Source organism: Mustela nigripes, chromosome 13 (genome assembly GCF_022355385.1).
Source record: "Mustela nigripes isolate SB6536 chromosome 13, MUSNIG.SB6536, whole genome shotgun sequence".
Taxonomy (NCBI): domain Eukaryota; kingdom Metazoa; phylum Chordata; class Mammalia; order Carnivora; family Mustelidae; genus Mustela; species Mustela nigripes.
The window spans coordinates 99390734-99413619 of record NC_081569.1 but is presented as its reverse complement, the minus strand read 5'-3'; the positions used below and the strand labels follow the sequence as shown (position 1 = coordinate 99413619).

The window sequence follows — 22886 nt, the reverse complement described above, 5'->3', positions numbered from 1 at the left end:
GTTCAGTCTTTTAGATAGATATGTGACTAAGATCTGGTCTATTTCCTTGGAGAATTTAGATCCTATATAGGGGAGAAAAAATATATTTGCAAATAATTTCAGAAATTAGCAGAACACAATCATTGTAATAGTTACAAATAAAATGCCATTTTAGGTTTAAAGGAAGGGAAGCTCATACCTGATTATCAGGGCAGAAGGTCATGTGTGGTAGTAGGAAAGACTTGACAAAAAGTAGCATTTTGAGATTGTCTTTAAAAGTTAAGATTTCAGGAAGAAGATGCAGATGAAGGAAACAATAAATTATAAATTAGACTAAATGTTCCAGTTAAGACAAAGCTGGGTATGATAACCAAACCCTACTCTGTAATATTTAGAAATTCATCCTAAAATAAAGGCTTCAGACATCTTCAAGGTAAATGAAGGAAAAAGATGTATCATGTAAGTGATGATCAGAAGAAAGCTGGTGTAGCTATCTTACTATATCAAAGCAGGTTTTATTTATTTATTTATTTTTAAAAAAGATTTTATTTATTTATTTGTCAGAGACAGAGGGAGAGAGAGCGAGCGAGCACAGGCAGACAAAGAGGCAGGCAGAGGCAGAGGGAGAAGCAGGCTCCCTGCCGAGCAAGGAGCCAGATGTGGGACTCAATTCCAGGACCCTGGGATCATGACCTGAGCCGAAGGCAGCTGCTTAACCAACTGAGCCACCCAGGCGTCCCATCAAAGCAGGTTTTAAAACAAAAAAACCTTTAGATCATCTTGACTCTTCATTTTGTTGTAAACAATCCATCAATAAATCTTTAGGTTCTATTATTAAAACTTCTTAAATCTTCTCACATCCTATACTTTCACCACACCCTGCCCCGTCTAAATCTTTTTCACTTCTCATCTGGGAAATTATAGTAGCCTTCTAATAATTGGTCTTTCTCCTTTAACTCTTGTCCCACTAAACTTTTCTCCACACATAATTCATATGTATCAGGTCACTTTGCTACCCCTTCCCATTAGATTAGGATAAAATAGAAACTTTCCCTTTTACTGACACTGGTTTCTTCTCTAATTTCATTTTTTGTCTCTTTACCTAGCTCAGTTTGTTCCTGAAACCTACAGGTCATTTTTTTGTTACTTGGACAAGCTAGAATTGTTTTTTTTCCATAAGGCCTTTGCAAATATTTTCCCTGCTGCTTAGAACTTCTCTCTTCCATATATTTATATAATCATATGCATCGTTCCATTCCTTCTGTTCTTTGTGCAAAAGTCATTCCCTCCTGTAAGCCTTCCTTGGTTACCTATCTAAAGTGTTCTGTCATACACTGTCCCCTTAGAATTTTTTTCTATATGGGACTTAACACTGCATATTAATTAGTTTTTAAAATTGTATCCACTTTTAGAATGTAAGTTCTAAAGATAAAGATTTTTATTTGGAACTTAACTGTACCCCTGGTGACTAGAAGACTGACTAACATTAGGTAGGTGTTCATATATATGTTGAATGGGATGAATGGAAAAAAAAAATCTATTGCCATAATGTCAATCATCCCCTATACTCTGACTTGTAAAAATTCTTGCTAACATTCAGGTTTTTTTGGGGGGGGGGGGTGTAGCTGTATTCTGACTTTTAATTCTAATTCTCTATTCCTAATACTTTTTTCTGAGGATCAGTTCTCCTTTTCTTGCTTTTGAAAATAAACATGGCTTCCCCACTTGTCATCCTGCTTCCTTTCAGACTCTGTTAAAATTAAATTGAGTAATGCACACACAGAGACACAGAAAACCCAGAACCCATTTAAAAAAAAAAAACAAAACTTACAAAGTCTAAAATGAAATAACTTTTTCTTCCAGCCTTAGTTTAAGTTTTGTTAGCAGCTACTCCTTGCCCCATCTCGAAACCTCTTCATTCTCTTTATCTCTTTCCTTTCTCCTCTATCCCATGCTAAAAACACAAGCCCAGTCTTCTCGCTAGATCTCCTTGCTGGATTGGTGAAAAATCTCTTGAACCTCTTCTGTCCTTCTTTGCTTTACTTCAGGTGCCAGTCATCTTTGCCCTGCACTGATGTGATACTCATTTAACCTGCCTCCTTATCTTTGCGCTCACTTGCCTTCCATTGTGTCTTCATGTTGCTGCCAGGATTATCCTTCTATTTTTCACAGAGTCTAGATTATAAACTATCAAGGGCTGTTATGGCTGCTTTAATGTCATCAGTGATTAAGGTTCATTGTTTCTGAGGCACCATCCTCAGCAAGGGTTTCTCCTTTCAAGATGTTTTATGGTCCATGATTACTGCTGGTGCTCTAGCTGCCTTGTCTGTTTTTTGTCAGAAAGAAGTGGGAAAAGAGTGTAAGTCAGCTCCCTTTTAGGAACCATCTGGAATTCAATGCCAGTGACTTCAAACACTGTTCAGCCATCTGTACCTGTTGGGGAGTCTGGAAAAGTCTTTCATTGGGGCACTTGGGTTTAGAGAAGTTCTGTTAGTAAAACAAAAGAGAAGGATGGATTTGGGGTAAGAAACCAACAGTATCTGTATTCCAGCTGTTGAGATGCTTTCATGCTCCCAACTTACCACTTACTTCTGCTTCTTGGCTTTTACTCATGATTTTTTGCCCTGTCTTAATTGTTTCTTTCCTTTTCTACCTGGTTACCTCCAACTTGTTCCATAAGGATGAGTTAAATGTAAATGCTTAAGTACAATTAAATAGAACTATTAGGTGTAGAAATAATTCCTTAGGGTTACCTCAAGCACTTGAATAAATGAGCAATTATAGGATACAAATCAAAATAAAAAATCTGACCTGGAGACAGACTGTACTGCTTAATTTTCCTTCTTGTTTCCCTAACCAAGAAACTTGACCTTTTGATATATACTCTAAACCTTAAATATAATCTTTTAAAGGTTAATTGTGTCAAAGAAGAAACATCAAGATACTGTGGAAAAGAGAAGGATTCGATGAAAGCATATTTATTCAGGTAAAGTATTTTTTTGAGTGTGATAGGCAGATATAAAGCTATACTTCTAGAATGTTAAAATATACAAAATATCACTAAGTCAGAATAAAGTTGCATGCAGTAGGAGTCATATGAAGCTTAGCAAACAGTCTAAGCCATAGATTTTTTTTACCTGTGCTTCAGCTTTCTTATCTATAAAATGAGATATAAAATAACTCTAAAACCTACCTCATTGGCTTGTTTTGAATATTACATGAGAATTCTTATGTAAATTCCTACTATATAAGTGCCTAAAAAGTAATCACTTAACAAATTTAGTGTTTTGAGTAGATCTGTCAGGTCCATATTTGGGTGTGGAAGAAATGTATTTTTGAAAGATCTGCCAATGTCCCAGTTAAAGATTCCTCTCCACTTTGGTATGCTAGTCTCTCTGAGGTTTCTCAGAGTCTTTTTCCCAAACTATTTGGATTTGGCCTAAGAAGAGGGGACAGATTCTGTCTCCTCAGAGATCAACTGCTAAGGACACTTCTTTTTCTCTGCAACTTGTCTTCTTTCCCAGCCCATTTAGGGAATGTGTGTGTCTATGACTGGGAAGTTGGTAGGAAGCCTTGTTGAGACTCATGTGTTTTTCCAGTCTTTTTGCCTAGCCCAGGGTCTAAGCTCCTCAAAGTCAATGTATTTATTGAGTGTAAATATTCAATAAATATTTTTGTGTGTTTTACGGTCAGCATGCTGGTAGGGGAGGAACATGGGGTAATAGATAACATTCAGGCTCTGACATCAAAGAACTTACAACCTACTGTATTAGAAAGACAAGAAAAATGAATTCCAAGGGAATATTTCTGTAATGCTTTTTGAAATTTTTTGTAGGGGCAACATCTTACTTAGAGAATTCCCTCCTGATACTCTGTTTGATGTGAATGCCATCGTTGCTCATGTTCTCTTGTAAGTATGGAGGTACCCATTCATTTGTTTATCTCTTGATTTCATTAGAGGCTACCACAGTCCATTAAAATATTTTAGGGTTTTAACATTATATTTGTAGGCATTCATTTCACATATATTACTGGTCTATCTTCTCCCTATGTAGAAGATCTCAAATGTCTTGAATGGCAGAGGATACAAAAACATTTTTATGTAGGAAATAGGAGAGGACATAATCACATGGTGATAGTATTGCTTTTCCTTTTGAGTATAACTGTGGAGTAAGGTTTTTACTAGGTAAGAAGCTCATTTTGCTATTCTCACTGGGATTTTTAAAATGTCTGGCTTGCTTCTCATCCCAGCCAGATTTTTCTGGAGTGTGTAGCTCTGTGCCTACTTGGTAGGTGCAGAAACAGTGCAAATAGTCCCAGCACACATCTTAGTGTTTACTGAGAGAGGGAGAGAGAGTGAATCTAAATTTAACTTCCCTGGCATGGAATCTTTACACCTAGGATTTAGGCCCACGAGGAGTCCATTCTTGTATTCTCCCCCTGAATGGAGTCTGGTTTCCTCCTCAGTGACACAGCTAGAAGCTACAACTTAATCAGGGATACAGGTTACAGGGACTTTTCCAGTTTAATGTTATATTAGGACTGCTGGCACTTAGACCTTTGCTGACATTGGGTATCTTTGCTGTCTACTTGGCTACCCTATTCCTTCTCCTCTTGGACTGGATTCCCGTAAAAATGGGTGAAAGTTAAATGACAGGAAACTCAAAACTTATAGGTGAAAAGTTGTGGTTATCATTTTGAAAATGGACACTTTTAAATGTTCCAGTACCCATCATATATAAATGAAAAGATTTTAGAAATCCCTGCCAGTGATGGAGCCTAAGACCTGTAGACTAAGAAGCCACTTGTAAAGAGTAAGTGGTGGCATTTTGGAGAGGAATTCCAAAGAGCTGGTATGGCTTCTGTTCTCTAGGAATATAGTGTTTTGTTGCATAGACAGATACAGAAACAGGAAATATTAAGTAATAAGTAAATTGGTAGCAACTTCTATGTATGAGGGAATAAGGATCCACAACACAGGGAAAAATTTCTTGTGTCTAGAATGAAGGCGGATATTTGTTAAGAAGGCTTCCTGGTGGAGGTGGCACTTGGGATGAATCTTAAAGGATAAGCGGGAGTTTGCTTGGCGAAGAAACAGAAGATGGGGAGGCGGGGGAAACTGAGCAAAGGCATGGAGGTTAGAATACTTTGGGAGGGGGCAGTTTTTTTTTTTAAATAAAATTTTTAAAAGATTTTTATTTTTTTGAGAGAGAGCAGGGGGAGAGGCAGAGGGAGAAGCAGATGCCCTGCTGAGCAGGGAACCCGATATAGGGCTTGATCCCAGGACCCTGGGATCATGACCTGAGCCAAAGGCAGACACTTAGCTGACTGAGCAAACCCGGATGCCCTATGGAGGGGTGCAGTTTTTACTGCAGTATGAAATGTGAAACAGGAGAGGAGAGCAGAAAAGTAGGTATGGGGTTCAGATGAAAGGATCTTTGTTTACCATGTGAAGAAGTTAAGGCTTTGGAGTAGCCACTGAAGAGTGAGGAGTTTAGCTCCAAGCCAGAATCCTTGTGTGACCTATGAGTCATGACCATAGGCAATTACGGTCTTTGTCTGGCAGCTCTCATAGGGGAAACGTGCCCTGCCCGCACCAGCCTGGCTGTGTGCCCAGTGCATTATTTTCTAAAAAAATTGAGATCTAGGACTCAGGCACCTAGGCCAGACATGCTCATATGTAACCTGTATTTCTAGCCCAGGTGTCCCTATACAGAGGCCTCCTTATCAGGGACCTTGACTGAGGCACCTCCTAGGCACATTTGCTAAGACCTTCTTATCAGAGGTCTTTGGTTGAGGCACTTTCCTCCACTTGACTCAGTATCTTTCCGTGTCTGGCTCTTCCCCCTTCCTTTCCCCTTGGACCACAAGTCTATAGTCAAGAGCCTTTTGTTTGGGGCCCCTTGGAATGAGGTGCCCCCATGCATGTGACTGCATCCACCTGACCCTTGCCTAATGCTGGCCCATGGTGGTTGTGGCAAGGAATGGAGCCCTGTGGAACTGCGCCTCTCTATTGGCCTCTGGCTTGCCCTCCTGTTACAGTGAGGGAATAAAGACTTGATTGTTACTTAAGTTTGGCTCACTATCTTGACCACCTCAATGTTTGATTGCTCACTAGAGGGTTGTAGGCAGTAAGTGATGTAATCAGATTAGTACCTTCGAGCTCTTTCTGGTGGACGTGAGACAGATTTGTGAAGTCCAAGCACACATAGAAAGCATTGTGTGTCTATTATACAACCTAGGGAGGTAAAATAGAGATAGCAAAGAGGGGATTTTCTTTTTAATGCTTAGGGGGTGAAGTTAACTGGATTTGCTAAGGGCTAATTTGGTAATAATCAGCAAGACTACAAACTCGAAGCTAATCCCTAATCTCTTCTTTTCTGTCTTTCCAATCTTACTCTACCCCAAATCCTCTCTGATTAACATCTGAAGTAGGCAAGGAAGAAGAACAGATTGACAGGGGAAGATATTTTAATAAGGGGAATGCCCATCAGACCTGAGTCTCCAGTAGGGACCTGTGGGAATTTGAACCACTGAGGAGTAGAGATGTAGGTGTAGTCAACATACAGTTTATTCAGGGAGCATTTGACACAACACCAACACTCATGGGAAGAAGAAACTGAGGCGGGGGGGGGGGAATGTAAATGTAGAATTGCAAAGAGGCAATGTCCTCATTTTAATTTAAAATGTAAGAAAAATGACATGTGGAATATAGTATTTTACAAAAATTCTCTGTAGTGATATTTAGAATGTTGAAGAACTGTGCTAGATAATGTGCCATGTCATAGCCGCACCTTCCAGATAACCGTGAGGAAAAAAATACCTTTCAATTTGACATTCTGCTTTAAGGTGCTAAAACCATCAGTTTGAAATATCCAGTGCCTGGCAAGCAGTTTCTCTCCTTAATGCCCATCACCCATTTAGCCCATCTCTGGCCCACCTCCCTCCATCAATCTTGTTTGTTCTCTATAGTTAAAGCTCTGTTCTATGGTTGCCTCTCCCCCATCCCACCCCCATGTTCATTTGATTCTTAAATTCTACATCTGCATGAGAACATATGGCATTTGTCTTGATGATACACTCTGGGTTCATCCACATTGTTGCATATAGCGAGATTTCATTCTTTTTTTTTTTTTTTTTTAAGATTTTATTTATTTATTTGAGAGAGAGACAGTGGGAGAGAACATGAGCGAGGAGAAGGTCAGAGAGAGAAGCAGACTCCCCGTGGAGCTGGGAGCCCGATGCGGGACTCGATCCCGGGACTCCGGGACCATGACCTGAGCTGAAGGCAGTCGTCCAACCAACTGAGCCACCCAGGCGTCCCGAGATTTCATTCTTTTTGATGGCTGAGTGATATTCCATTATGTATATACATATATACACACACATACACGTACCACATCATCTTTACTCATCAGTTGATGGACATTTGTGTTCTTTCCATAGTTTGCTTGTTCTTAGTAATGCTGCCATAAACATTGGGGTGCATGTATCCCTTCAATTCAGTATTTTGTATCCTTTGGGTAAATATCTAGTAGTGCGAGAACTACACTGAATTCTAGGGTAGTTCTATTTTTAACTTTGTGAGGAACCTCCATACTCTTTTCCCGAGTGGCCACACCACTTGTTTCCTTTGTTGTTAATTTTAGGCATTCTGAGGTGGTATTTGATTGTAGTTTTGATTTGTATTTCCCTGATGATGAATGATGTTGAATGATCTGGATGTCTTCTTTAGAAAAATGTCTATTGATGTCTTCCACCCATTTCTTAACTAGGTTATTTGTTTTTTGGGTATTGAGTTTGTTCTTTATAGATTTTAGATATTAATTCTTTATCTGATATGTCATTTGCATATATCTTCTCCCATTCCAAAGGCTACCTTTTTGTTTTATTGATTGTTTCCATTGTTGTGTAGAAACTTTTTATCTTGATGAAGTCCCAGTAGTTCATTTTTGCTTTTCTTTCCCTTACCTCCAGAGATGTATGTAGTACGGAGTTGCTATGGTTGATGTCAAAGAGATAGTGCCTTTGTTCTCTAGGATTTTGATGCTTTCCTATCTCACATTTAGGTCTTTTGTCCACTTTGAATTTATTTTTGTGTATTGTGTAAGAAAGTGGTCTAGTTTCATTCTTCTGCATGTTCCTATCCAGTTTTCCCAATACCATTTGTTGAAGAGACTGTCCTTTTTCCGTTGGATATTCTTTCCTGCTTTGTTGAAAATTAGCCTCCCTTACCCATTCGTTTAAAAAAAAATTTTTTTTTTTTTTTAGATTTTTAGATTATTGGAAAATGTATTGTATGGTCTCCATCTTTTTGTAGTATTTGAGGCCTGATTTGTGACCTAGTATGTGATCTATTCTGGAGAAGGTCCCATGTGCACTTGAAAAGAATGTGTATTCTGCTGCTCTGAGCTGAAGTGTTGTGAATATATCTGTTATTTTAAGTCCATGTGGTCCAGTGTATCATTCAAAGCCATATTTCTTTGTTGATTTTCTGCTTGGATCGTCTGTCCATTGATGTAAGTGGGGGTGTTAAAGTCCCCTACTATTATTATTTTATTACTAATGCATTCCTGTATGTTTGTTATTTAATTATATTATATATTTGGGTGCTCCCAAGTTGGGGGCATAAATATTTACCATTGTTAGATCTTCTTGTTGGATAGACCCCTTTATTATGATGTAGTGCCCTTTTTCCTCTCTTGTTATAGTCTCTTTAAAATCTAGATTCTCTGATATTAGAATGGCTACTCTGACTTTGTTTTGACATCCATTTGCATGGTAAATATTTCAACATACCTTCACTTTCAATCTACAGGTGTCTTTAGGTCTAAAATGAGTCTCTTATAGGCAGCATATATTGAAGGGTTTTTTTTTTTTTTTAATCCATTCTGACACCCTGTGTCCTTTGGAGCTTTTAGTCCATTTATATTCAGAGTGATTTTTGATAGATATGAACTTAGTGCCATTTTATTACTTGTTTTGTTGTTGTTTCTGGAGATTTTCTTTGTTCCTTTCTAGTCTTTGTCACTTTTGATCTTTCTTTCCCATTTAGAGAGTATCCTTTAATATTTCTTGAAGGCTAGACAAACTCCTTTTGTTTGTCTAGGAAGCTCTTTATCTCTCCTGTTCTGAATGACAGCCTTGCACGATAGAGGATATGAAGAGCATAAGAGCTGTATATTTTTCCCATTTAGCATGTTGAATATATCATGCCACTTTCTTCTTGCCTGCTGAGTTTCTGTGGAGAGATCTTTTGCTAACCTTATTCGCCTTCCCTTATTTGTTAGGGACTTCTTTTGTTTTGCTTCACTTAGTATTTTTTCCTTATCTCTAGATTTTGCAGATTTTACTATGATCTCTCTTGGTGTTGGCCTGATTTTGTTGATTTTGATGGGAGTTCTCTGTGCCTCCTGGATTTGGATAGCTGTTTCCTTTCCCAGACTGGAAAAGTTGTTAGCTGTAATTTCTTCAAATAAACCTTCTGCCCTCTTTTCCCAATTCTTCTGGGACTCCTATGATACAAATGTTATTATGCTTTATAGAATCACTGAGTTCCCTAAGTCTACATTGATGATCCAGTATTTTTATTTCCCTCTTCAGCTTCATTATTTTCTATAATTTTGTCTTCTGTATCACTTATTTGTTCCTCTGCTTCTTCCATCCTTGTAGTCATTACATCCAGTCAGTTTTGCATCTTGGTTATTGCAGTTTTCATTTCAGCCTGACTACATTTTAGGTTTTTTATCTCTTGGATAAGGGTCTCCCTGCTGTCTTCTGTGCTTTTCTCAAGCCCAGCTAGTATCCTTATGATTGTTGCTTTACATTCTGGATCAGGAATATTACTTATATTTGTTTTCATTAGATCCTTGGCAGTGTGATCTTTTCTTATTCTTTCTTTTGGGATGTATTCCTCTGTCTTGGCATTTTGTATAGGTCTCTGTTTTCTTCTTTGTGTTAGGAAAGCCTGTTATGGGGGCACCTGGGTGGCACAGTTGGTTGAGTGTCTGCCTTTGGCTCCGGTCATGATCCCAGGGTCCTGGGATTGAACCCTACATTGGGCTTCCTGCTCAGCAAGGAGCCTGCTTCTCCCTCTTGCTCAGCGGAGATCCTGCTTTTCCCTCTCTCTCTGCTGCTCCCTCTGCTTGTGTTCTCTCTGTGTCAGATAAATATATAAGGTATCAAAAAAAAAAAAAAAGGAAAGAGAAGAAAGCCTGTTATCTTTCCTGCTCTTGAGAGTAATGGTTTTATGAAGTAGAGGTCCTGTACTGTCCAGGGCCTGGTGCTTCAGGAAGTGTGTCAGAGTGTGTACTCTGATGCTGTGTGTTTTGGCCTCTCTTTCCTTCAGGTCAGTCCTCTTCAGAGTTTCTCCTTGCCTGCAGTGGCGAGTGTTTGAATCTTGGCCAGAGTGTGGCACGTTTTAACTAGTGTATTCCTGTCTTTTTTTTTTTTAAAGGTTTTATTTATTTATTTGATGGATAGAGATCACAAATAGGCAGAGAGGTGGGCAGAGAGAGAGGAGGAAGGAGAGAGGAAGCTAAGCAGAGAACCCAATGTGGGTCTCGATTCCAGGACCCTGGGATCATGACCTGAGCCGAAGGCAGAGGCTTAAACCCACTGAGCCACCTAGGAACCCATTTTTTAAAAAAGATTTTATTTATTTATTTGACAGAGAGAGAGGTCAAAAGTAGGCAGAGAGGCAGGCAGAGACAGAGAGCAGGCTCCTCACTGAGCAGAGAGCCCGATGTGGGCCTTGATCCTGGAACACTGAGATCACGACCTGAGCCAAACGCAGAGGCTTAACCCACTGAACCACCCAGGCACCCTCCCCTCTGTTAAAAGAGACCTGATGCTATTTCCACTAGAGCTGAAGCTTTATAGAGCTTTATGTTTAGTAGATGTGGTATATGGAGGATGAAGGGTTGTGCTGGTCTTCTTGGAGAGGGTCCCACCACGCTGGTTCTTAGGCACGCTTGTCCAAGAAAGCAGCAGCAGCAACAGAACACAGGGGGCAAGGCTTGGTGTAAGCTGTTTAGCCTACCACTGTTGGCATTGTGCTGCTTATTGAAATTAGTTTATGCTAGGTGGAGGGGGAGGGAAATGGGGCCAGCCCTCTCTCTTGCCCCTAGAGAGGGGAGTATATGCCTGCCACTGTCCAGGAAGTCCTCCTGGAAGGGCAAAGAATCTCCCCTCGTGTGTCCTACGCATCCCTCAGATACCTGCCTTTACCCTGTCTTTGTCCAGCAGTGCTGCCCTCCTGATAGCACAGTGCACCTTGGGGTCTATCCCAGGCAGACTGGTTGTGTTTTAAAACTCCAAACTTTAAGGACCTGGCATGGTGGGGTCCTACAGTGTCCTATAGGGCAGGGTCTCACTGTGCTGAGAGTGATACAGGTTTGTCCCAGAAGAGTAGTCACACCAAAGTGCAGAGGTTTGGAGTTTGTTTGTAAACCGCAACAAAGAGCTGGTGTTCAGGTTAGCAGCCCTCAGCAGGTGTCTTTGCATCTATGCTGAGAGGTGGAGAGGGAAACAGTGCATGCTGGCTCTTTAGTCCATCTCTCCCAGATGCGCTTCAAGAATGGGGAACTGCCTCTCCTAGTGAGTTCCAAAGAATCCTACGATCAACATCTGCCTCCAGGCTATCTGCCTTCTTTCTCCACAGGAGAACTGTAGCCCCTGCCAGGATCCACACCAATCTTGCTGTGGACAGCTAAAACTCTAGTCTTTGAGCCCCACTGGTTGTCAAAAAATATTGAAAATCAGCTCCTCTCATTCTCCCTGTCAGTTGCTCTGGGGAAGTGTTTTCCATATGCAGTCCCCTGTGCATTCCTCTTTCCCTCTCTCCTTCCCTCCTCTGTGACCAGGGTTCCCTGCCCTCTGTAGCACCCATGATCTATTTCTCCCCCAAACCACATCTCTGCACCTCCTACCTTCCATGATATGTCTTCTTCTCTCCCTCTAGATGTGCAGTTTGTTCTGTCAGTCTTCAGATCAATTTTGTCCTAAACAAACAGCTTGATTAAAGAGAAGAGTTAGTAAATCAAACCTAGGTTCTGCAACTTGTGAATTTCTGCCCATGGTACTGGGAATTCTCTCTCTCTGGGATGTGATTATGAGTGTACAAGACACCACTACTAGTCTCTTACCCTTCCAATTTAGAGGATGAACTAGATATTTTTAAAAAGACTTTAATTTTTAGAGAGAGAGCATGAGCATAAACGGGGATTAGGGGCAGAGGGGGAAGGAGAGAGACCAGCAGACTCTGTGCTGAATGCAGAGCCTGATGTGTGGCTTGACCTCAAGACCCTGAGATCATGACCTGAACCAAAATCAAGAGTTGGATGCTCAGCTGACTGACTGTGCCATCCAGGTGCCCCTAGATTTGGTTTTTCTTTTGTTTTGTTTTAGAGCAGTATTAGATTTAGAGAAAATTGAGCACATAGTGCAGAGAATTCTGTATAACTCCTTTCTCTTCTGTGTTCAGTTTCCCTTATTGTTAACATTTTGCATTAGTGTGGTACATTTGTTACAACTGATGAACCAATATCAATATATTATTAACAAAAGTCCATAGTTTACAGTAAGATTCAGGCTTTCTGTTGTACAGGTCTGTGAGTTTTGACAAATGTATAATGATACATATTCACCATTATAATATCAAACAGAATAGTTTCACTAGCCTGAAAAAAATCCCATGCTTCACCTATTTATCCCTCCTTTCCACTCCCCAACCACTAATCTTCTTACTGTCTCTATAGTTTTGCCTTTTCTAGAGTGTCATATAGTTGGAATCATAGAACTGTAGATTTTCAGATTGACTTATTTTACTTAGCAATATTTATTTAAGTTTCTTCCATGTCTTTTCATGGTTTGATGGCTCATTTTTAAAAAACTTTTAATTCTAGTATACCTAACATACAGTACTATATTAGTTTCAAGTGCACAAATTAGTGATTCAGCAACTTTCATACATCACCTGGTGCTTATCATGACAAGTGCACCTCTTAATCCCCATCACCTATTTTACCCATCCACCCCATCCACCTCCCCTCTAGTAACCATCAGTTTGTTCTCTATAGTAAGAGTCTGTGTCTTGGTTTGTTTCTCTCTCTCTCTCTCTTTTTTTTTTTTTTTGCCTTTGCTCTTTTTTTTGTTTCTTAAGTTCCATGTGTGAGTGAAGTCATATGGTATTTATCTTTCTCTGACTTATTTCACTTAGCATTATACTCTCTAGCTCTATCCAAGTTGTTGCAAATGGAAAGATTTCATTCTTCTTCATGGCTGAACAATATTCCATTATATATATAAACACACAGATACACGTACATATATGTGTGTACATATACACACATGTGTATGTATACACATATACACATATGTGTATACATGTACATATATGTGTATGTATATACATATGTACACACACACACACCACATCATTATCCATTCATCTGTTGATGGACATTAGGCTGCTGCCATAATTTGGCTATTATAATTAATGCTGCAATAAACATGAGGGTGCATGTATCCTTTTGAACTAGTGTTTTGGTATCCTTTGGATAAACACCTAGTAGTGCAGTTGCTGGATCATAGGGCAGCTCTATTTTTAACTTTTTGAGTTAAAAACACTGTTGCATACTGTTGCAGAGTGGCTATATCAGTTTGCATTCCTACCAAAAGTACATGAGGATTCCTTTTTCTCCACATACTGTTGCAGAGTGGCTATACCAGTTTGCATTCCTACCAAAATTACATGAGGATTCTTTTTTCTCCACATACTCACCAACACTTGTTTCTTGTGTTTATTTATTTATTTTGAGAGAGAGAGAGAGAGAGTGGGGGAGGGACAGAGAGGGAGGGAAAGAGAATCTTAAGCAAGCTCCATGCCCAGTATGGAACCCAACACCAGGCTTGATCATATGACCCTGAGATCTTGACCTAAGCCACAATTAGGAGTCTGGACACAACCAATTGAGGCACCCAGGCACCCATGTTCCTTGTGGTTTTGATTTTAGCCATTCCAACAGGTGTGAGGTAATATCTCACTGTAGTTTTAATTTGCATTTCCCTAATGATAAGTGATGTTGAACATTTTTTCATGTGTCTGTTGGCCATCTAGATGTCTTCTTTGGGGAAATGTCTGTTTATTTCTTCTGGTTGGCTCATTTCTTTTATCACTGAATAATATCCCATTGTGTGGCTATACCAGTGTTTGTTTATACATTCACCTATTGAAGACATCTTGGTTGAGTCCAAGTTTTGACAATTATGAATAAAGCTTCTATAAATGTTCATGTGTAGGTGGGCTATACTATTTTGTATTCACACCCACAATGAATGAATGAGTTCCTGTTGCTCCACATCCTTGTCAGCATTTGGTATTGTCAATTTTTTTAAAAAAAGATTTTATTTATTTATTTGACAGAGATCACAAGTAGGCAGAGAGGCAGGCAAAGAAAGAGAGGGGAAGCAGGCTCCTCACTGAGCAGAGAGCCTGATGCGGGGCTCGATCCTAGGACCCTGGGATCATGACCTGAGCTGAAGGCAGAGGCTTTAACCCACTGAGCCACCCAGGTACCCCAGTATTGTCAATTTTTAAAAAATTTTTTAACCATTCCAGTTGTGATATCTCATTGTTTTAATTTGCAGTTTCCTAATTACATATGATGTTGTGCATCTTTTAATATCCTTATTTTCCATCTGTGTATTTTCTTTGGTGGAATATCTATTTGAATCTTTTGTCCATGTTTACTTTTATTTTTTTAAAGATTTATTTATGGTCCTTTGGTCCTTTGCTCTGGTCCATCACAGTAGACAAGGGGAAGGGAGGAGAACTGAATGGGAAGAAAGAGAGAGAAACAAACCATGAGAGACTCCAGACTCTGGGAAGCAAACTGAAAGTTACAGAAAGGAGGGGGTGAGGGGAATGGGGTAGCTGAGTAATGGGTATTAAGAAGGGCACAAGTGGTGATGAGCCATGGATGTTATACATGACTAATGAATCATTGAACACTACATCAAAAACTACCAAAAAAAAAAAAAAAAGATTGATTTATTTTAGAGGGGTGGGGGGCCCAGAGGGAGAGAAAGAGAATCTCAAGGAGACTCCCTGCTGAGCGTGGAGCCCTACAATGGGCTCAGATTCATGACTCTGAGATCATGACCTGAGCCAAAATCAAGAGTTGGATGTTTAACAGACTGAGCCACCCATATTTTTTTTTGCCCCATCTTTTGCCCGTATTTTAATTAGATTGTTTTCTTATTGTTGAAGTTTTGTGTTTTTGACAACCAAAAGTCTTTTTAAATTTTATTATTTATTTTACTGAAGTATAATTGACACACAATAGCCTATTAGTTTTTGGTGTACATGATAGTAATTTGATATTTTTATACGTTGGCAAATTATTCTAACACTTGCCATCTGTCACCATTAAAGTTATTATAATACCATTGACTGCTGTCACCATGTTGTGCTTTCATCTCCATGACTTATTTATTTTTTATTTTCTTTGCTGCAGCACTTTATTTTCCTCACACAATGATGCTTTGCTGGGGCCTAATGTTTTCACAGAACAATAGAAACCAAAATTTACTGCCTGTCTTAAACAATTGAGAAAATCCTTCCATAAGTTAAAAGGATGAATACATTTACAGTTGTAAATGCAAACTGTTTTCCAGCTTATGGCAATTAACAATCCATAGTGTTCTGCCAGGAAAACATTGGGTAAGAAAGGAAAGTGGGTCCTTAGGTTCAGACATTTCCAAGCCTGTCAGACCAGCAAGATAGAAATGACAGCTGGTTCAGTATTCTTGCCAGCCTCTAGAGAAATCCTCGAATAGGCAGCTCTTACACATTAATAACCTGCACAGATCAAGAACCTTATGGTCTGGCAGATTCTTATCAAACCGATGGATTTCTCTTTATATGACTTTATTTTATAACTGAGAGTTTGTACCTTTTAATTCCCTTCACCTATTTTGCCCTCAGCCCCTCCCACCTTGAATCTGTTTTGTTCTTTTTTTTTTTTTTTTTAGATTTCACATGTAAGTGAAATCATATAGTATTTGTCTTTCTCTGTTTGACTTACTTGACTTAGCAGAATACACTTTGGGGTCCATCTGTGTTATCTCAAATGGTAAGATTTCATTCTGTTTTATGGCTGAGTAATACTACAATATGTGTATATGTATGTGTCACATTTTAAAAAATCCATTCATCCATGGATAGTTAGATTGCTTCTATATTTTGGCTATTGTAAATAACGGTGCAATGAATATAGGAATGCATATATTTTTACAGATTGGTATTTTTGTTTCCTTCAGATAAATACCCACAAGTGGAATTGTTGGATCATATGGCAGTTCTATTTGTAATTTTTTAGGAAAGTTCCATGTTGTTATCCATAGTGGCTCTACCAATTTACATTTCCAACAGCACTGTACAAAGGATCCTTTTTCTTTATAGCCTAAGAGCACTTTTTTTTTTTTTTTGGTCTTTTTGATAATAGCCAATCTGACAGGTGTAAGGTGATATTGTAGTTGTGATTTGCATTTCTGTGATGATTATTATTGATTAGTGATGTTGAGCATCTTTTCATGCACCTGTTGGCCATCTGTATGTCTTTTTTGGAAAAATGTCTATTCAAGTCCTCTGCTCATTTTTTAATTAGATTATTTGGGAATTTTAAAGTTGTATAGGTTCTTTATATATTTTGGATATTAACTCCTTATAGGATGTACGATTTGCTGATATCTTCTTCCATTCAGTAGGCTGTCTTTTCCTTTTACTGATGATTTTCGTCACTGTGTAAAAGCTTTTTAGTTTGATGTAATCCCATTTGTTTGTTTGTTCTGAAAGCCTGTGTTGCTCTTTGCCTGGTCCAAAAAATTATTGCTAAGATAGATATCAAAGAGCTTACTGCCTAGGCTTTCTTCTAGGAGTTTTATGATTCCAGGTCTTACATTCAAGTCTTTAGTCCATTTTGGATGTATTTTGGTACATGGTATAAGATAGTGGTTCAGTTTTATTCTTTTGCATGTAGCTAACCAGTTTTCCCAACACTATTTAGGAGTTCTTTTGTATATTTTGAATGCAAATTCTTTATTACACATGTTGCAAATATTCTCTTCCGGGCTTGGCTTTGTTTCATTCTCTTAACGTGTCTTTCACAAAGCAGGAGTTTTTAATAATAATAAGTCCAGCTTAACATTTTTCATGGATGTACTTTCAGTGTTATATCCAAAAATTCATTGCCAAATCCAAGGTCATCAAGATTTTCTATGTTATCTTTTATAAGATTTATGGAAGACGTTTGTATGTTTTATATTTAGATCTTTGATTCATTTGAGTTATTCCTGTGAAAGTGTAAAGCCAGTGTCTAATTTCATTTGTTTGCATGTGGATGTCCAGTTGTTTTAGCTATCCTTTCTTCATTAAATCACTTTCTGCTCCTTTGTCAAAGATGAGATTCTATTTGTATTTATTCTCTTAATGTTTTAATGGTTTCAATTTTAAACATAATCTTTGATGTTTAGAGTTTAACTAGTATAGAAATGGATTTAGCTCTATACTAGCCAGGTAGCTACACAGTTGTGTCAATACAACTCAATACAACTGAGATTAGTGAATCTCTTTATTATTCAAGATGTTACCTTTTATAATTAAATGCTCATGTATATATATATTTGGGTCTATCTTTGGGCCATTTCATATATATATATACTGGTACCATTGATATATATATATATATATATATATATATATATATATATATATACGCACACACATACACACACACTGGTACCATTGCTTTAATTATTGAGGCTTTATAATATGAAGGTCTTATATATTTCATATGAGCAGGCCTTTATATTTCTGTTTTCAGAATTGCTTGTTTTGTTTACATATGACATTAAAATTAGTTCATCCAGTTTCTTCCCCTCCCTGACTAAATCCTACTGGCATTAGATTTATAAATTATTTTAGGGATGATTGGTATCTTTATAATGAATCTTCCCATTCTGGAACCTGACGTCTTTCCATTTGTTCATCTTTTCTTTTGTGACCTCCAGTAGAGTTTTAGTGTTTTCATGACTTATGACTGGACACTTCAATATATTGCTAGGTATTTTATCTCTTTAGTTTCTATTGTAAATGGTTTATTTTCTTTCATTGTCTTATAGCATGCACATATTGATATTTTATGTGTGTATATATATGTATAATATATGTGTATGGGAAACAAGTATAATGTATAATTATAGTTATATGCATTAAGTTTATGTCCTTTGACCTTATTGAATTTTTATTATTTTAAAGAAGACTGGAAAAACAAACTTAGATTACAGTAATATGTTTATTGTAGAATGCATGAGAAATATAGAAAGCCATAAAAAACCCTTGTAAAATTCATAATAATCCCATTACCCAGAGCGAAACAGTTATTTACTTATTTATTTATTTATTTTAGTTTATATCCTTGAGTTTCTTCCTTAAGACGCTGTTATATTTATTTATTTATTTATTTTTAAAGATTTTATTTATTTATTTGACAGAGAGATATCACAGGTAGGCAGAGAGACAGGCAGAGAGAAGAGGGTAAGCAGGCTCCACGCTGAGCAGAGAGCCTGATGCAGGGCTTGATCCCAGGACCCTGAGATCATGACCTGAGCAGAGGCTTAACGCACTGAGCCACCCAGAGGCCCCAAACACTGTTATTTGATTTTAAATATATACATAAGAATTTTATCTTTTTTCTAAGACACCACTACCTGATACTAAATAAATATATGAACTATGTGTGTGTATATATATAAGTATATTATATAGTAGGTATATAATTATATATAAATAATTCTTTTAAGTTTAAATTAAGCATTTTATTAGGCAATAAACTGATGAGCCAAAACTCATTGGCATTTATTCAGACATGTTAATTTCAATTAACTTGTCAGTTATTTGACTCAAGTCTTCTTCTTAGCCTTATTATAATCAAGAAGAAGAAATATTTGTATGTAATATTTAGATTGTTTTTATATTTCTCAAAATGCTTGTATATGTACTCAAAACTTGTATTTGAGAATATTTGTATTGCTTTATTTGACTTTTAAAAACATGTAAACCTATGCTAATTTTTTTTTTCTTCAAAGCATTTGAACTTGTTCCTTATGTAGAATGTTTTCATTGAGAATTCTTTGACAACAGAAAAGATCAAGGTTTTAGCTAACTTTTTTTCTCTGAACATAGGAAAGTTGTGTTTAGGAAAAAGATTAAGTTAGTAAAAATAGAAGAATAGGAAAACACATTAAGTTAGGGTAAGCATTACACAAAATATTTAAAGAATTATCTATTTTTGGACCATTATGGCCAGTTAAGTAGTGTTTTTTTTTTAAGATTTTTTGAATTTTTATTTATTTGAGAGAGAGACAGTGAGAGAGAGCATGAGTGAGGAGAAGGTCAGACGGAGAAGCAGACTCCTCATGGAGCTGGGAGCCCGATGCGGGACTTGATCCCAGAACTCCAGGATCATGACCCGAGCTGAAGGCAGTCGTCTAACCAACTGAGCCACCCAGGCGCCCCTTAAGTAGTGTTTTTGGTAAGATATTTAAAATACTCCTAAAACATCACTGAGTAAAAATATACTGACTTACTGTCTATTAAAATTTTCCTACATTGGGGTGCCTGGGTGGCTCTGTCAGTTAAACCTCTGACTATTGATTTTGGCTTAGGTCATGATCTCAGGGTCCAGTTGGTGTTGGGCTCTGTGCTGGGTGTGGAGCCTACTTAAGATTCTCCCTCTTCCTCCTCCTCTCCCCTACTTGTGCACATGTATGTGTGAGCACACATGCGTGTTCCTGTGTGTTTGCTGGCTTGCTCTCAAAAAAATTTTTTTTTCTTGCACTGATATTTCAGGATATGTTAAGTAAACTAAACCAAGTGAGTGTTGAGAGTATAGCTCAGCACCATGTATGTAAGACAGCAGGTTTTAAGTCTAAATCTCAGAAGGGTCTCTGGTATTACTCTACTTGTATATATAATTGCAGAAACACCAGGACTCTGAATCAGAAGTTAAACCACACGGCAGTGACAGCAATCACGGTAGCATGGTAATACTAGGTCCCCCTTAGCCAGGTCTTCACAGAGCAGCAATGTGAGAGCCATATGCTTACACCTAGACTTACAGTGAGGTTTGGAGAAGGAGAACTCAGAAATTATGAATCTCTGAGCTTCTTTTTTTACTCGATTTTATTTATATATTTGAACAAGAGAGGGAACTCAAGCAGGGGGAGACGGTAAGGGAGAAGCAAAAGCAGGCTCCCCACTGAGCAAGGAGCTTGATGCAGGGCTGAATCCCAGGACCCTGGGATCATGACCTGAGCTGAAGGCAGACACTTAACTGACTGAATCACCCAGGGGCCCATGAATCTCTGAACTTCTATAAGAGTTGACACATTTAATCTTTCTTTCTAGATAGTGGTAGAGTGCTCAGCTTATTTTTTTTTTTTTCTCTGAAAGTAAACAGATCCTCTCTGGGGCAGGAGAAGATCTCTGCCCCTAAATTTAACTCTTCGGCTCCAGGGGGGATAGGAAAGGTTTTATTGCTTTTTGAAAGGGAGCTGATGGCTTCAGAGAAAGGAGGCAAGCTTAGAAGGTACAGAGGAGACAGTCTCCAATGTTAATGTCATGCTAGGTTTCATCTGTGGGAGACTTGGACTGTGTGGGAACACTGAGAAATCCAGGGAGGACTGTCTTGTAACAGAGGCATATATAAATACATGTTTATGGTTTATATGTATATGGGACACATATTCAAGATTCACAGGAAACTGATAAATGTTGGTTTACAGGAATGAAGTAGGGAAACTGGGATTGGGGGAGGGCATTATAGATAGATACAACTCCTCAACTCAGAAGTACCTTGTGTTTTGAACCATATGGAAATTTTGACCAATTTGCAAAATAAATAACATTTAAGTTAAAAATGAAAATTGGGATTTATAGTCTAAAACTTCTTAGTCCTGCTTTCTAAAATATACATAGTCAAAACTGATGGAATTGAGTGGTTTGATAACCATATAAAGAAAATTTTACTCCCAGCTTCTGGATGTAAAAGGGTAATATTTAGAAAAAGAAGGTTGAGATAGCAGCTAACCTTTATTTGCTGATTGAGAATATCATATATTTAACCAGTGTGAGGCAGGTTAGGTAGAGGATAGGAGATTGAGGCACTATAATCTCAAATGTGGATTGGAAAATTGTATGATATATGAGGAAGTCAGGATTCACTGAGTATTTGAGTTCCCATTCCTTATTTTCCATAGTATGATCTGAGCAATTTATCTTTTCTGACTACTAGTTTTGCACATCTTTAAATGTTATAGTTGCACCTCATGAGATTGTTATGAAGATCAAAGAAGGTAATGCCTGTGAAAATAAATTGTGAATTTTACCCAGTACTCTATGAGTGGTAGTTGCTTTTTTCTGTGTAAATGCAGGAAGTCTGGGGTGGCCGGGTGGCTCAGTGGGTTAATCCTCTGCCTTTGGCTCAGGTCATGATCTCAGAGTCCTGGGATTGAGCCCTGCATTGGGCTCTGTGCTCAGCAGGGAGCCTACTCCACGCCCCCCACACCTCCCCGCTCTCTGCCTGCCTACTTGTGATCTCTCTCTAAAATAAATAAATAAAATCTTTTAAAAAATGCAATTATTTTTTCTTAATTTGCAATTAGGAAAAAAAAAAGGAACCCAAATTCAGATGTCTGCCTGTGGTTCTGTTCCACACACAGTGCCAACAGAAGTGAATTCATGTGAATTCATGCTGTGATAGGTGCTGTGATACTTGCCATGAGGTAGCAGTTGCAAAGATCTTTCTTTCTTTCCTCCTTCTTTCTTTCTTCCTTCCTTCCTTCCTTTTTCTTTCTTTCTTTCTTTCTCTCTCTCTTTTTCTTTCTTTCTTTCTTTGACAGAGATCACAAGTAGGCAGAGAAACAGGCAGAGAGAGAGAGAGTGGAGGAAGCAGGCTTCCTGCTGTGCAGAGAGCCTGATGCGGGGCTCGATCCCAGGACCCTTGGATCATGACATGAGCTGAAGGCAGAGGCTTTAACCCACTGAGCCACCCAGGCGCTCCAAGAAGGACCATTCTTATAGTCATTTTTGATTCCTAAATACCATGAAATGATTCAGAAAGGAAAGATTATCCAGGACTATAAGAAACAATGAAATCTCATGAACTTTTCATTAAGATGTGGTACTTGGTATTTTTGAGACAGTGTTTTGTCACAAAGCGGTTTCTTTCCCTTTAGATGAACATATTACTTATAATAATATGAACTTAAAGTATTTTCAACTATCACAACTTTTGCTAATACTTTGTTCTTTAACATATTATTACCAAGCCAGGCTATTGAGTCTTAAGGTGACTTTATTATAGAACCTCTGGAAAAAGCTACTTTTAGAAGTGTCTTCCTCTAAGATCCTAAACTGCACCCGTGTTGGTCCTTTCTTAATAGGATTGGTCTATTGCTTATTCTTTTATCTGTGTCAGGTTTGTTAATGCACAATATTGTTAAGTGGGTTCCTGTTTGATAGTGATATACTTTTTATTGGGAAATTGTAATAAAACATTACTTGCTTGGATTTGAATTCCTCACAGCTCTATGTTAACTGGTGGAAATGATTATTTCCGTATATGTTGCTCTATTATATGACGTCCTTATACCAGTGCATAGCACCTTGCATGACATGTATTAGGTGTTCATAAAATACTACATTGATGGATGAATGAATTTGGAAGCTTCACCGTTTGGTTGTTAAAAATGGGAGAAGCAGAAATCCTTTCATGCTATAAGTCTGCAAGATTGTTTCTGGTGATAAAATTTTATAAGGAGAAAGTGAGTAGGAGAATATACAA

The 22886-nt window shown here is 38.1% G+C and overlaps 1 protein-coding gene across 6 annotated transcripts in view; it reads left to right on the top strand.

Annotated features, from left to right (window-relative positions):
• TXNDC16 (thioredoxin domain containing 16) overlaps positions 1–22886 on the top strand; it is a 107099-nt gene that overhangs the window by 16060 nt on the left and 68153 nt on the right. For all 6 annotated transcript variants that reach the window (XM_059373208.1, XM_059373207.1, XM_059373205.1 and 3 more), the window contains 2 exons: positions 2892–2965; positions 3815–3889. In XM_059373208.1, the coding sequence (XP_059229191.1) occupies positions 2892–2965; positions 3815–3889 (149 nt within the window). The remainder of the gene's footprint in view (positions 1–2891; positions 2966–3814; positions 3890–22886) is intronic.